This window comes from Meriones unguiculatus, chromosome 1, assembly GCF_030254825.1.
Source record: "Meriones unguiculatus strain TT.TT164.6M chromosome 1, Bangor_MerUng_6.1, whole genome shotgun sequence".
Lineage (NCBI taxonomy): Eukaryota > Metazoa > Chordata > Mammalia > Rodentia > Muridae > Meriones > Meriones unguiculatus.
Genome location: NC_083349.1, coordinates 56,744,576 through 56,757,229, shown reverse-complemented (window position 1 = coordinate 56,757,229; position 12,654 = coordinate 56,744,576). Strand labels below are relative to the sequence as shown.

At 49.3% G+C, this 12,654-nt stretch overlaps 2 protein-coding genes across 2 annotated transcripts in view; one reads left to right on the top strand and one right to left on the bottom strand.

The window, feature by feature from the left end:
• The first annotated feature begins 452 nt into the window (after positions 1 to 452).
• Avpi1 (arginine vasopressin induced 1) lies at positions 453 to 6,404 on the top strand. Its single transcript, XM_021662671.2, has 3 exons — positions 453 to 626; positions 4,606 to 4,881; positions 5,813 to 6,404. Exons 2-3 carry the CDS (start codon positions 4,616 to 4,618, stop codon positions 5,970 to 5,972), a joined length of 426 nt encoding a protein of 141 aa, XP_021518346.1. The 5' UTR covers positions 453 to 626; positions 4,606 to 4,615; the 3' UTR covers positions 5,973 to 6,404.
• A 1,171-nt stretch (positions 6,405 to 7,575) lies between these two features.
• Pi4k2a (phosphatidylinositol 4-kinase type 2 alpha) overlaps positions 7,576 to 12,654 on the bottom strand; it is a 32,174-nt gene continuing 27,095 nt past the window's right edge. The window contains exons 8-9 of the mRNA XM_060389684.1: positions 12,161 to 12,220; positions 7,576 to 9,852 (exon numbers count right to left, since the gene is read on the bottom strand). Of these exons, the coding sequence (XP_060245667.1) occupies positions 9,691 to 9,852; positions 12,161 to 12,220 (222 nt within the window). The 3' untranslated portion in view covers positions 7,576 to 9,690. The remainder of the gene's footprint in view (positions 9,853 to 12,160; positions 12,221 to 12,654) is intronic.

Below are 12,654 nucleotides of genomic sequence, written 5' to 3'. Positions count from 1 at the left end.
TCTCACAGTTGCTACAAGATTTGAAGATCATTCGGAACGCGGGCCCAGAGGTGAGGTGAATATTAGGAGCCGTAGGTCACGAAGATCTTAACACCGGAACTCGACGCCCACGCGCGCTCAAACTCGTCCCAGAAAAGGGGCAATCGTCACGTGTACCCTGCAGGGCCGGCAGCCTCCGCCGCACCCGGGGGCAGGAATGCGACCCCGCCCCGCCTGCGTGCGTAAGGGCACAACGGAGCCGAGCCCCGGGACTGACGTCAGCCGAGGGGGCGCCTGCGGGCCTGGGGAGGGCGGGCGTGCTGGAAAGGGGAGGACCCGGAGGACACGCCCCTCGCCAACACTCTGCGGGGATTGGACTCAAGGAGTCTCCGCACAGGATTTGGAGGCGGGCACGGAGAGGGGGCGGGGCGGGACACGCCCTTCCCCCTCGGCAGCGGCTGATTGGCCGGCGGAGCCTCCGCGTTCCTCTCGGGAAGGCTGGCTCGGCGGCGAGCTGCAAGGCTGCGGCCGACGATTGGCTGTGAGGGGCTCGCAGCACTTTCTCCGAGGAACTGTGGCTGGGATCCAGGCGGCCCGGCCAGGCTCCGGGCTGCGTTCCGCCCGCCTCGGGCAGCCAAGGCAACCAGGTAGGTAGGCCACGGTCCGGCTCAGCTCTGCGCGGGAGCGCGCGGGCGGACGGTCGCTGCTAGGAGTCCGTGGGGTCGCACGCCCTAGATCCATTTAGGGGCTCCTGTCAGCCGCCACTTCTGAGCCCTTGGGGCCCACGGTGCTGGGAGTGTCGCCCTTGTAACTTCGGCTAAGATACTCTATCCCAAGCTCTTAGCCTGTCACCTACCTCCGCTTGGCCTTGGTGATCACCGCAGGCAGCCCGGAGCTGCGCCCGCCCTTTCGAAAAGCCGGAGAAGAGGTTAGAGTGGGCGTCTTAGCAGCGGGATCCCGATTGGGGATCCTGCTGGAACTGGCTATAGGTTGGCTCGTCACTAATCTAACTTCTCATGGCGCCCTGCTCTATCTCCGCTCGCTCTAACTCCAGCGCAGAGGCTGGCGTGGGAGCCCTGTCTGCGGATCGTGGCGACCTCCAAAACCCTCAGACGCAGATGGCAGGCTCTCGAGAGGTTTCAGAACCTTCTGCGCCTTGTTTCAGCCATCTGAGCCAAAATAACACTGGTAGGCGCCCAGGTCAGACCACCTGGTTAGTAGCCCACGACCATGTACCAGCCTCGTGCTAGAGCAACTTACTCCTTCAGCTCAGCCTTTTCGTCTGGAAAATGAGTCTAACAAAAGTGCTCACCTCAAGGGGGAATTAGGGTGCCACCTCAAGGACCGAAAAGTCCTCAAAAGTGCTCTTCTGTGCTTGACACAGCAAGCGCCCTTCTATGTAGTCACAAAACCAGTCTCTTTGAAGCCTCCTGGGTAGTTTTTGCACGTCAGTGATAACCATGTTCCTATATAGTCGTGTTAATAGCCTTCCCCTGGCTTCATTTCTCATTCAACAAGTATACAATGTGGAGTGTCCATAGTATGCCGGGTACTAAGATGGACACCCTCGCATTTCATCTCTGTACCCAGTAAGGAGTTTTCCCTCTCACCATTTTGATCGATGAACAAAATGAATCAAAGGAAAAGGGAGACTTGTCCAAGGTCACTCAGTGACCAGCGCCCCTGCCAGGACCTTGGGAGTTTTGGATTCTATCAAAAAGGGTTGTCCCTGCTCTATAGTTCATCTTTCGGTCATGCCTGAAAACCAGTCTGGGATAGGGCCCAGTTTCTCTGGAGCACAGATTTGGAAGCCAGCAGTATGTGGAACAGGGGTCCATTCGAATGTGTTCCCCACTTGAGCAGCAACCTCGAATTTGCCTGTTGTCCACAGGTCTGTCTGCCTCTGTTGTTTTCTAAGAGTCCCTTGACCTGAATTATAGAATTGCCATCCAAGGTTATTCAAAGGTGGCAGCCTGAGTAGGGAGCAGGAAATGGCCCCCACCTGGGTGTGCTCTGCCTCCAGGGATACCTGCACCTTCCTAAGAGGAGGTGGTGGGATAAGAAACGGACCAACAGTGGAGCTGATAGCACATGCTACAGAGAATGCCCCCACTGAATGTGGTCTGTGCTGCCAGTCCACTGGCTGGGTGAGGTGGGTCTTACATCCTTGTGAAGAGCTCGATCGTCTTCCTTTAATGCTTGACTCAAAATAAGTTGAACTTTGTCAGCCTCCACACCCAGTATTTACTTTGGGGGTTCATACCTATTGTGTCTATTTGAAGTCCTTCCTCATCTGTGTACAGACCCATGCTTATCTTTTATGTCAGCTCCAGAATGAAAGCTCTGCCTGCAATCTTTTAATAGGCCCATGCTTTCATTTTCCAGTTTTAAAAAATACCATTGTTCAACTATACACTGAGCTTCCTGGCATAAGGTCTTATCCCGGAAATTAGGAAGAGAGTAGTGGCTGAATGGAATGAGACAGGAAGTGTCTTCTGACAGTGTTCCCACGTCATCAGTTTTCCAAATGTTTACTATCTTACCCCGCCTGGAATCCTTTACTCTGCTGTCTGAATCCCAGGGTGAAGCTCCCACAAGTGAAGGGCCTCAAAATCCGGAGGTGCCAGGCTTTCCCCGAGCTCATAGAGGGTGTGGTTGAGGCTGGACACCAGACTGCACCATGGTTTCTTGCCTGGGTGTAACTCAGCTCACTGGGGCTGGCCAGTTCAAAGCCTTGCAGGCCTGTAGAAGTTGCTGGAATTAAGTGGACAGCCATTTCCTCCTGCCAGACAGTGCTATTTGAGCCTCAGTCTGTTCTTCCTCTACTGAGAGCATGAGATTGCTGACTCTGAAAACGGGACGTCACCCCTTCTTCTACCACTCCAGACCAGCCTAAGAGTCTACAGCTTGCCCACTAAGCAGTGTTCCGCTTCTGCCAGATTCTGACCCCTCCCCCCACTGTAGCAGAACAGTATCTGTCCTTTAGGGATGCTGGGGGTGGGGAGCAGAAGGTAACGCCTGGTTGAGGCGTTTTCTGGAAGCTAATTAGTTAGACCTGTCCACACACGCAGCTCCCAGACAACCAGGAACAGGTGAGCAATGTTCTTCAGTACAGACCTGTCCTTGTGGCATTGCTGACTCAACACTAGTGCCAGCCCTCTAAGACCACCAGTTGTCAACCTGCTCTCAGAGCAGCAGAAGCAACTGGCGCAGAGAAGATGGGTTATTCCTGAGGCCTATGAACTAGCGAGTGGCAGAACCAAGGCTAAAAAGCCACATGATTCACATGCCAGCGCCCTGTGTGCTGGGCTGGACTGCAGTCCTAGAATTCTTTAGTCTCAGCTGGAGATTTTCTTCTGAAAGGTACCACCGGTTCAAAGCTAGTCAGCAGCCTTCATTCTAAATACTGCACACACTTCACCTGTCGGGTAGCTATTGTCCTTCACTCCCCATGGAAATGTGAGAAAGTGGGCTAAAATGCTTGCCCTGGAAAGCAGGTGGCCCCAGTGGTTTAAACTGTGGGCCACAGTCAAAGGACATGGTGCAACCTGAGCTCTTGCTTCTTTTGCAGTGAGATAGTGTAACAACATCTTCTGGGGTTGAGGACTGATGTCATGCACCTCAGCCAGTGCACAGTAAACACCACACTTGCCTTTCTCATTGGCCTGAAAGTGTGCCGTGGTCACTTATCTTTCATTCTCAGCATGTAGATCCACTAGTTCCTGGGGGCTATCTACCACACAGGTTTTAACTGGGTTCTGTAATAGTGTTTGAGACAGGTTTTCTTATTCCTATTTTCCAGATAAAATACACTTTTATTTTACACTTTTGATTTTATCTGGGTTTATCTTAATACAAGTCTTGAAAAGAGAGTGGGCTTCTTAGGATAGAAACTAGGACAGTGTGTGTGTGTGTGTGTAAACTACTGTAATAATGTGGACGGAAGGCCAGAGCAAGGGAGGGAGTAATAGTTCTGAACAGGGTGATGACTCAGACTTCCAGAGAACAAAAGAACAGCAGGTGAGGGTGAGGGCTACTGCTGTAAGCAGGTTGTGAACTAGAAAAGCTTGTATTTGTGTCACATTTTTTAAAGATGGCATCATGTTGTCCAGGCCTCAGACTCACTATATACCTGAGGACGACTTTCTAGCTTTTTAAGATTTGCTTTTATTTCATGTGTATGAGGGTTTGACTGCATATATATCCATGTTCCATATACATGCCTGGGACCTACAGAGGCCAGAAAAGGGTGTCAGGTTCCTTCCCTGGAATTGGAATTACAGATTGTTGTGAGCAGCCACGTGGGTGCCAGGAACTGAGCTTCATCCTCTGCAAGAGCAGTTCTGCCAAGCCTCTCTCCAATCCTGACTTTAATCCTCCTGGCTCCATCTCCTAAGTGCTGATTACAGCCATGTACTACCATCCCTAGTTTGTGTGGGGCTGGGACTCAAACCCAGTGCTTCATGCATGCTATGTTCCCAGCACCCCTTCCACTCTCTGCCTATTTTATAGAAAATATATAACTCTCTATGAATACATTTTAACTTTCCCTTGTCCAGTTTGTGACCAGCTGCTGGTTGACAGCACCTCTGTCAGTGTTTATGCCTCTACCTCTTTCATCCTCAGAGCACCGGTGATGGGGACCCCAGCCTCTGTGGTGAGCGAGCCACCCCTGTGGCAAGTTTCAACTGAGGCCCGGGGCCGCAAGCAGGCCTCTGCTAACATCTTCCAGGATGCTGAGCTGGTGCAGATCCAGGGCCTGTTCCAGCGCAGTGGGGACCAGCTGGCTGAAGAACGGGCCCAGATCATCTGGGAATGTGCAGGGGATCACCGTGTAGCCGAGGCCCTGAGGAGGCTGCGCAGGAAAAGGCCCCCGAGGCAGAACCACTGCAGCAGGCTTAGGTAGGTGCTTGGGACGGGAGGGCTGAGGGGGAGAGGTACAAGGGATGCCTGCTGCACTGCGCTGGCTGTGTGACCTGGAGCCAGTGACTCGCCCTCACTGTTCATGTTTATATGCTGTGGTCCTGGTACCTCAAAGATATTATTGTTGGAGTCACATGACCCTGTCATCCCCATAGGAAAGAAAGCCCAGCAAAGCAGTACAACCATATTTCACAGTGACTCTTGGCCAGGAAAAAGGGAATATTTTGTTTGGAAAGAAAAAAAAAAATTACCAGTAGTAGAATTGAAAGGCAAGCCTGGCTAAAGCCTTAGGGAGGGCTGCAGAGATAATGATGTAGGCAGGTCCTGTGGAAATCCTACAAGCAATAGAGATTTCCTCTGGCCACCTACCTTTGTCCATGTCACTGCGGCCCAGCAGCAGTGAGCCTCAGCGGACCTGGATACACTATCTGGCTTAAACCCTTCAACATAAGTTCCCCACTGGAACCCTCCATAGTCTGAACACATCCTTAGGTATGAGATAGCAAGTGAGTGTTCACTGCTTGCACTAAGTGACATCATATATGCATGACTTATGGTGCCATGTATGCAAGGCAAAGAAAGTAGGGAGAAACTGTGTGATGGTGCAGCATGCAGGAAGCAGGCAGGCAGATTTTGTGAGTTTGAGGCCAGCCTGGTCTACAGAATGAGTTCCAGGACAGCCAGGGCTACACAAAGAAATTCTGACCCAAGGCGGTGGGGGGGGGGGGGAGGAAGGTAGGGAGAGACTTGAATGTCCCATTCCCCCATCTAGCCCCATCCTCTTACCGTACAGTTGGAAAGGTTTACCTTGTCATACAGTTCTGGGCAGTCTCATTTTATCCTGAACAGCTTCCTTCTCCACCATGCTCTCCATTCTGACATTGGCTTATCACACGCTTGTTCCCAACAGGGTGCCAGAGCCTAGTTCTACAACAGCTGACCCACAGGACAGCACCACTGACACGGCCTCCAGTGAGCAATTTGGGAACTCCCGGAGGACAAGTGCCAGAGTCCAAAGAAACTGGAATAAGCCAGACCCCACAGGTTACCTCCACCAGATCAGACACTGACCCAGTGAAGAGGTGGGGAGCTCTTTGGAATGCTGCAGGGACGTTTGTCAAAGGGCTTATGGAGTTACAAAAAGGAGACCTGAGCAGAGCCCTGTCTAGGGATGGAAGTGGCAATAAGAATGTCCTCCTCAGTTCAGCTCAGAACCAGCATTTGCTGGGCTCTGCACTGTGGGAGACCTGTTCCTGCCAAGCAAGGTGATACCAAGGTTGCTGATGCCTCAGCCTTTTTGACTTAACAGTGTAAGTGGGCTGCATGGCATTCCACTGGGTAAAAGAAACATGCACTCAGATGAAGCACCTCACCATTTCTGCCACTAACTGCTACAGTTACTGTCACCTCCCAGCAGCCAGCTGTCTCACACCCCTGTGCCACAGGCCAGTGCAGAGGGGAAACTTGTTTAAGTGGAAAATAAAAAACATTTGAATCAAGAATTGTGTGAGTCTGTTAACAGAAGGGGAGAATCTCAAAACAGAGGCTTCACCCACATAGGGAAGGACAGGATATTATTCCCCAGGAGATAAATCTGGGCTGTAAGCTGTGCTTTCTCAACTCCAGGCCCTGGAAATCCTGGTGCTACAGCTTCCCTTCAAAAGGAGAGTAGATTGCAAGGGACATGAGGGCTCTGCAGCTAGTCCTGATCCACAGGCTGCTCCATCAACACAGCAGGCACTTGGGTACTGGGTCCTTCGTAGAGGCCGCAGTTGTGGTGAGCACCCTCTCTCAGAAGGCACCATCAAAGGCCAACCATATTCAAGCTGTGTATGACACAGGACCAATCACTCACTCTTACATGCCACACTATGGCCTGGTAACCTAGGGGTGAAGGGATCTTTGTACCACTCCAGACTGTGTGTTCGTAAGCACTCCCCTCTCCCAGCCACCCCCAAGGGGCAGTGGTGTTCCTATATGGCAAGATTGCTCTCTGCTGGCCAAGCAGAAAAGCCAACCTCTCCTAAATTTGCCTCTACAGCAGTGTTCCCACCCTTCCCCCCCCCCCCCCACCGCCCCATAGCCTTGGTTTTCCTGGACTTGCTTTGTAGACAACACTGGCCTCAAACTCACAAAGATCCACCTGCCTCTGGAGTTACTACAACATAAGTAACTATTAAAGGGCCGTTTGAGAAACAGAACCTTTCTAATACTTCCACCCTTTAATACAGTTCATGTTGTAGTGACCCCAACCATAAAATTATTTTGTTGCTACTTCATAATTATAATTTTGCCACTGTTATAAATTATAATGTAAATATCTGTGTTTTCTGATGGTCTTAGGAGACTCCTGTGAAAGGGTCATTTGACAACCCCCCAAAAAAGTCTCGACCCACAGGTTGAGAACCCCTGCCCTACACTTAATCCCAGAATTTGCCTTTAAGGAAGTGGCCAGGGCAAAAACTATAGATTCCTTACCAGAGAAAAATCTTATCAGAGAAAAATCTGTAAAAAAGTCTTCATACTACTGATGCAGATTCAGGTCAGGCTTTGAAATATCTTAGGAAACAGTTGTCAGGAGCCAAGTCTCTGTAACTTCATGAAAATGTCTCTCTGCCCTTAAAACTGCATTTACCTTGTCTTCCTTCCCCCAAAGAAAACTGGACAAAGATGTCAGAACTGGATTTGTTATTCATACATTTGCATTGATTTAAATACAATACATACAATTTCTACAGTGCATTAGAAGAATTGGGGCAGCAGTGCTCGCCAACCAGCTTCCACTCCTAGACATAGGGGATGGGCCTAAGGTTGGCAGAGGGACGGCTGTTCTGGAAGTACCTGACACTCTGGGCTCCCGGCACTCCCAAAGTCCACATTCAAGGCAACCTGAGTACAGGCTTCAAGGGAGAGAGGCAGGGAAGGACGCCTGCACCCTTGCCCACCAGGCCTGGCACTGGCTGCCTCTTACATTGGACCCAATTTCCTTCTGATGGGAGAGCTGATCTGGATGGAGCAGGACAGTACACAGAGCCTGGTGAAGCCCCAGGTTCTCTCCAGGCACCGCTGGCCCTCTCCAGCACCCCAGTGAGGGCATCTCACCAACAGGCTGGTAAGAAGATGTCTGTGAAGAATGTCACATGAACCCTGTTGGCTCCCGTGATGAGGAGGCAGGAATTCTCCCAAACATGGTTTCTGAGGCCAGAGTCCAAGTGGGCTAGATGGGATTGTCAGGATGGGGCAAAAGACAGGGCCTCTGTCCATAGAGCATGCATATCCAGTGCTCAGAAATTTGTGTAGGCTGAGTGGAAGCCCATAGCAAGCTGACTCCTGGGCTGGAATGGACGGGGAGCAGCCGGCTCCAGCTGATGGGAGGGCTGTGTGCCTCTGCCCTGTGTCCTGGATGGTGGGAACCAGGCAGGCTGGTAAGACACATAGCTGTGGTCCTCATTCCCTTTCTTTGGTTTTTTTTTAAACCTTCAAGACAATTTCTTTCCAAGGCTGACTGACCAATTGTAGAGTGTGAGAACCCTCAAGGGTCCACAGCACAGGGTGGGAACACTGCTGCCTACTTAGCCACAGATGTCCCCCTTTTTACTCCCTCCTGAAGCTAATTCTTTGCTTTGGTGTAGAAAGGGTTCAAACACCTGGCAAAGGAGAAGACACATGAAAGCATCTGGAAACAGGAAGATGCACGCTAAGCTGGGCAGGCACTGGGGGACTGTTTGAAGGCCTCTCTCCAAGAAGCTGAGGAGAAACCAGCCCAGGACAAGGCAGGGAGCCAAGGGGCACTGCCAGTTAGGAGGCAGAACACAGGTCCTATTGCTTTCCAGGCAGCAGTGGTAACACAAGAACAAAGATGCTGTCCTTGCCCCTTGTAAACTGACTGACCCACACCCCTGCTGAGAGCCACCCCAGAACCCAAACTGAACTCATTTAAAAATTGGGAAAAATGGTGGATACAACAGAAACCATGTAGGAAAGGATGGAGACTAAGGGCCCAGAATGAGGCTGTGCCAGGCTCCCCTGGAGCACTCCTAGCACCCAGAATACACTTAGGCTAAGTCAGTCACCTCCACATGCTACACATTCTAGCAGAACAGAACTGCCAAGGCTAGCCTCTCCTGCTTCAGCTGAGTGCCAGGCAAGCTGCAGCAGGGCAGAGAACAGAAAGACTGTATGCAGAGCCTCTGAGAGAGCAAAAGCCTGCTCATTGCCACATGTCAATACCAGTGTGGCAAGAGAAGGACCAGTTTGGCAAAACCAGAAAGGAATGGCTTCTGTCTGTGGGCCAGGGATGGGCCTCTGACACAGCTCGGTTCATGGAGTATCAGAGCATCTAAGCAAATTTAGGTTCTACATTAAGGGCTTCTGATGTGAGAGGGTCTAATCTGGGTTTTCCTACAGCATTTAAATTTGATTCTGCTGGGGTTTTGTTTTTTGTTTCTTTCTGATGCAGAATATAATAGAAAACTGGATGGAGAGGGTTGTCAGGGAAATGGGACTTTCCCAACCTGCCACCAAATACTGGGAGGAAGTTGCTCCTCCTCAAGCCTGGGCTCCTTGCCTGGACACCAGCCTTCCCAACACTCTGGAGGTCCAGGAGCACTCTTGTACCTGATTGTGCTTCTCCCTGTGGGTAGGAAAGCCCTGAGGGAGGCGGCAAGCAGAGAGGAAGGGCTCTGAAAGGCTCTGCTGTGAACCAGCTTCTCTGGCTTCCTTGAACCTGGGTTTCCAGGCTTCCTCCCAGCCTGTCACCTGCAGGATTTCTTCTGCTTGCTTCTAGGGCTACCACCATGAAAAGAAGGGCTTCCGACTCTGAAAGCTCTGTGTGTAGGATTCGCTTGCAGACCGCTGATGAGAACGGGCTGTCTCGACAATCACGGGTGGCATCTGGACAAGGTGCAGGGGACTCTTATTGTCTTTTAGGGCCTGGGTCAAATTTAGGATCTGTATTGAAAAAAAAGAAACCAAAATGAGTGAGAAAGGCCTAGTACTCTAAGCCTGCCTCTGCAGAAGAGTACTCTCCTTCAAGTAAAAAGTAAATAACAGAAATACCACAGAAGTAGGCTAATTACAAAAGTAGGAATTGAGGGCTGGGAAGCTCAGTGGCTAAAAGCATGTACTGCTCTTCCAGAGGACGTGAGTTCAGTTCCTAGCACCTTTGTCAGGCAGTGTTTCAACATACCTGGCCCCGTCTGAAGAGTAGGTAAATTGCCTGAATGTGTGTGACTAAGCAAACTGTGCTTCTCTGAGTCAAGAGGCCAAAACACAGTCCTACCCTATGATTATTTATCCACAGGGTCATCAACTGATCCAAACAGTTTCTAAATAAGTGACATAGGTCAGATTTCTTCTCTGCTGGGCTCCTTGCAAGTTTCCTCTATATTGTCCTTTGCCAGAATCACTGTAGGTCCGCCCCTAGGTATGCAATTAAACTATGTTTGAACCAACACTTCCTTTGTTTATATCACAGCCTGCTGCCAAAGCTGTTCCAAGGACATCAAGAACACAAAGTAGAGAGAAAGATAAAATAAAAAATCACCTGCCATTCTCTCCTACCTAGATGATGACCCTAACTGTGTAATGGGAAGGCTGTTCCAGTGCTGTCAAGGGACTGAGAGGAGAACTGACTGGAGAAGACAGTATGATATGAATGAGGTGCCACCTGTACTGTCTTAGTAAGCAAGCTAGTTCCATGCTGAGGCCTGTAATATCAGGTCTACAATGTTGCTTTCCAAAAGTTATGGCAGCCTCATTGGGCCCTTACTTTACTTGGGAAAGGTCAGATAGATTACTAAGATGGCAGCTCTTAAAACCTCTTGACTATTCCATTTCCAAGGAAAACGTGCTCAGCAAGCCCAAAAGCACTCTTTGGCACCTTTAGCTAAGTGATAGGAAGAAGTAAATACATACTTGTGGTGGAAAGACTAACACATTCCGTGAAGATTCAAATTAGTAAGATAATTATAGCTACATGCCTATAATCCTAGAACTTTGGAAATGGAGGCAGAATGGTCAAGAGGTCTGGACTACATAGTAACTTTAGGTCCAGCCTGGGCTATAAAACAACCCTTCTCAAAGAAGATAAAGATTCAAGAAGTAGGTGTGGTGGTGCACACCTTTAGTCCCAGCATTCAGAACGCAGAGGCAGGTGGATCTCTGTGAGTTTGAGACTAGCCTGGTTTACAGAGTGAGTGTCAGGATAGCCAAGGCTGTTACACAGAGGAAGCCTGTCTTGGGGGAGAAAAAAAGGATTCAAGAAACTTACTTTTCTATTTACAAAGTTATTATTAGCTATATGTGTTGAATACTTTCTGACATCAGGCACTAGTCCAACTATTTTGAACAATATATCTAATTATAGCTCCATGAAGCAAGCACGTGAGAAAAATGAAGGAAAGAGAGATTTAGTAGATGTCATGGGTAGTAAATGGAAACCCCAGGCTTCATATCCAGGTACTCTGATTGATTTGCATGCTTTACTGCTGTGCTCTCTTTAAGTGCTACTTATGACACCAATAGTAGAGTTTTGTTTTTGAGATAGGGTATAATTACATAACTCTGACTGCTCTGGAGCTCTATATAGAACAGGCTGGCTTCAAATTCACAGAGATCCACCTGCTTCTGCCTCCTCAGTGCTGGAATTAAAGACATGCACTGCCATGCTAGGGCCTACACAGTTTTGACAATACAAGTTTCTGTAGTTCCCTCTGAAGGTGAAACAGAAAGGAAGACTACAACTTGTAACCCAAACAACAAAATTATAAATATGAGTATCTGCATGCTTACCACGTGACAGGCAATACTGTCACTTAACAGTTACCATGAATCCTCTTATGCACTTGTTCACAACAGGGAAAAACAGTGTCACTACCCTTTCTTAAAAACAAGAAATGCAAACTCCTGCCCAGCAGCATAGAACCTGTAACTTCTTTGGTGATCCAGCCCAGAGCCCAGTTCTCAGCCACTGAGGCATGCAGCCTCAAGGCCAGTGTGCTAATTTACTTACCATTAATGCACACAGCAGCTGGTACAGGGCTAAACAATCAATGAGTCAGCTATACTGGTATCAACACTATGGAAGAGGTAGGAGATTGCAGAAGGCTACCTTTCCTCTCCTGTATTTTAGGGCAGAGTAACAAATATATATGGCACACAGTTAAAAGGGTGACAAACACAACCCTGCTACGTCTGCTCAACATGAGGATGTCACTGTTCCACAGGGAAAGGACAACAGAGGATGTCCCAGGCTTACCTGGCCTCTCATGACAGCAATCTGCTTATGGAACTGGCCCCTGTCAAAACCAGGATCTTTCTGCAAGAGAAGGGAAATGATGGAACCTGTGCAAATGCCTCTCAGGAACCCATTTCCCCCCACCCTCAACTTAAGTTTCTAAGAGTAGCTTATTAAGTATGTGGCAAGGAAGCAGTGGGCTAGAAAGTAACTAGACTGTTTCCTGCCCCACTTAGAACACTGAACTTCTGATCCTCCTGCCTCCCCCAGCTGAGTGCTACAGCACACAGGATTCATGTGGTGGTGGAGATGGAACACAGGGCTCTCTGTATGCTAAATAAGCACTCTGCAAATGGAGTTATATCACCCTAGCATTAGTGTTAAAGTTATTTTTACAAAACTGTGTATCTCAGTATTTTATCTCTTAACCTGGCTATCATACAAATAATTGAGACTCTTTTATATTTGTTTAACAATAATCTTCACAACACTATAACTGAGCAGTTATTAACTCT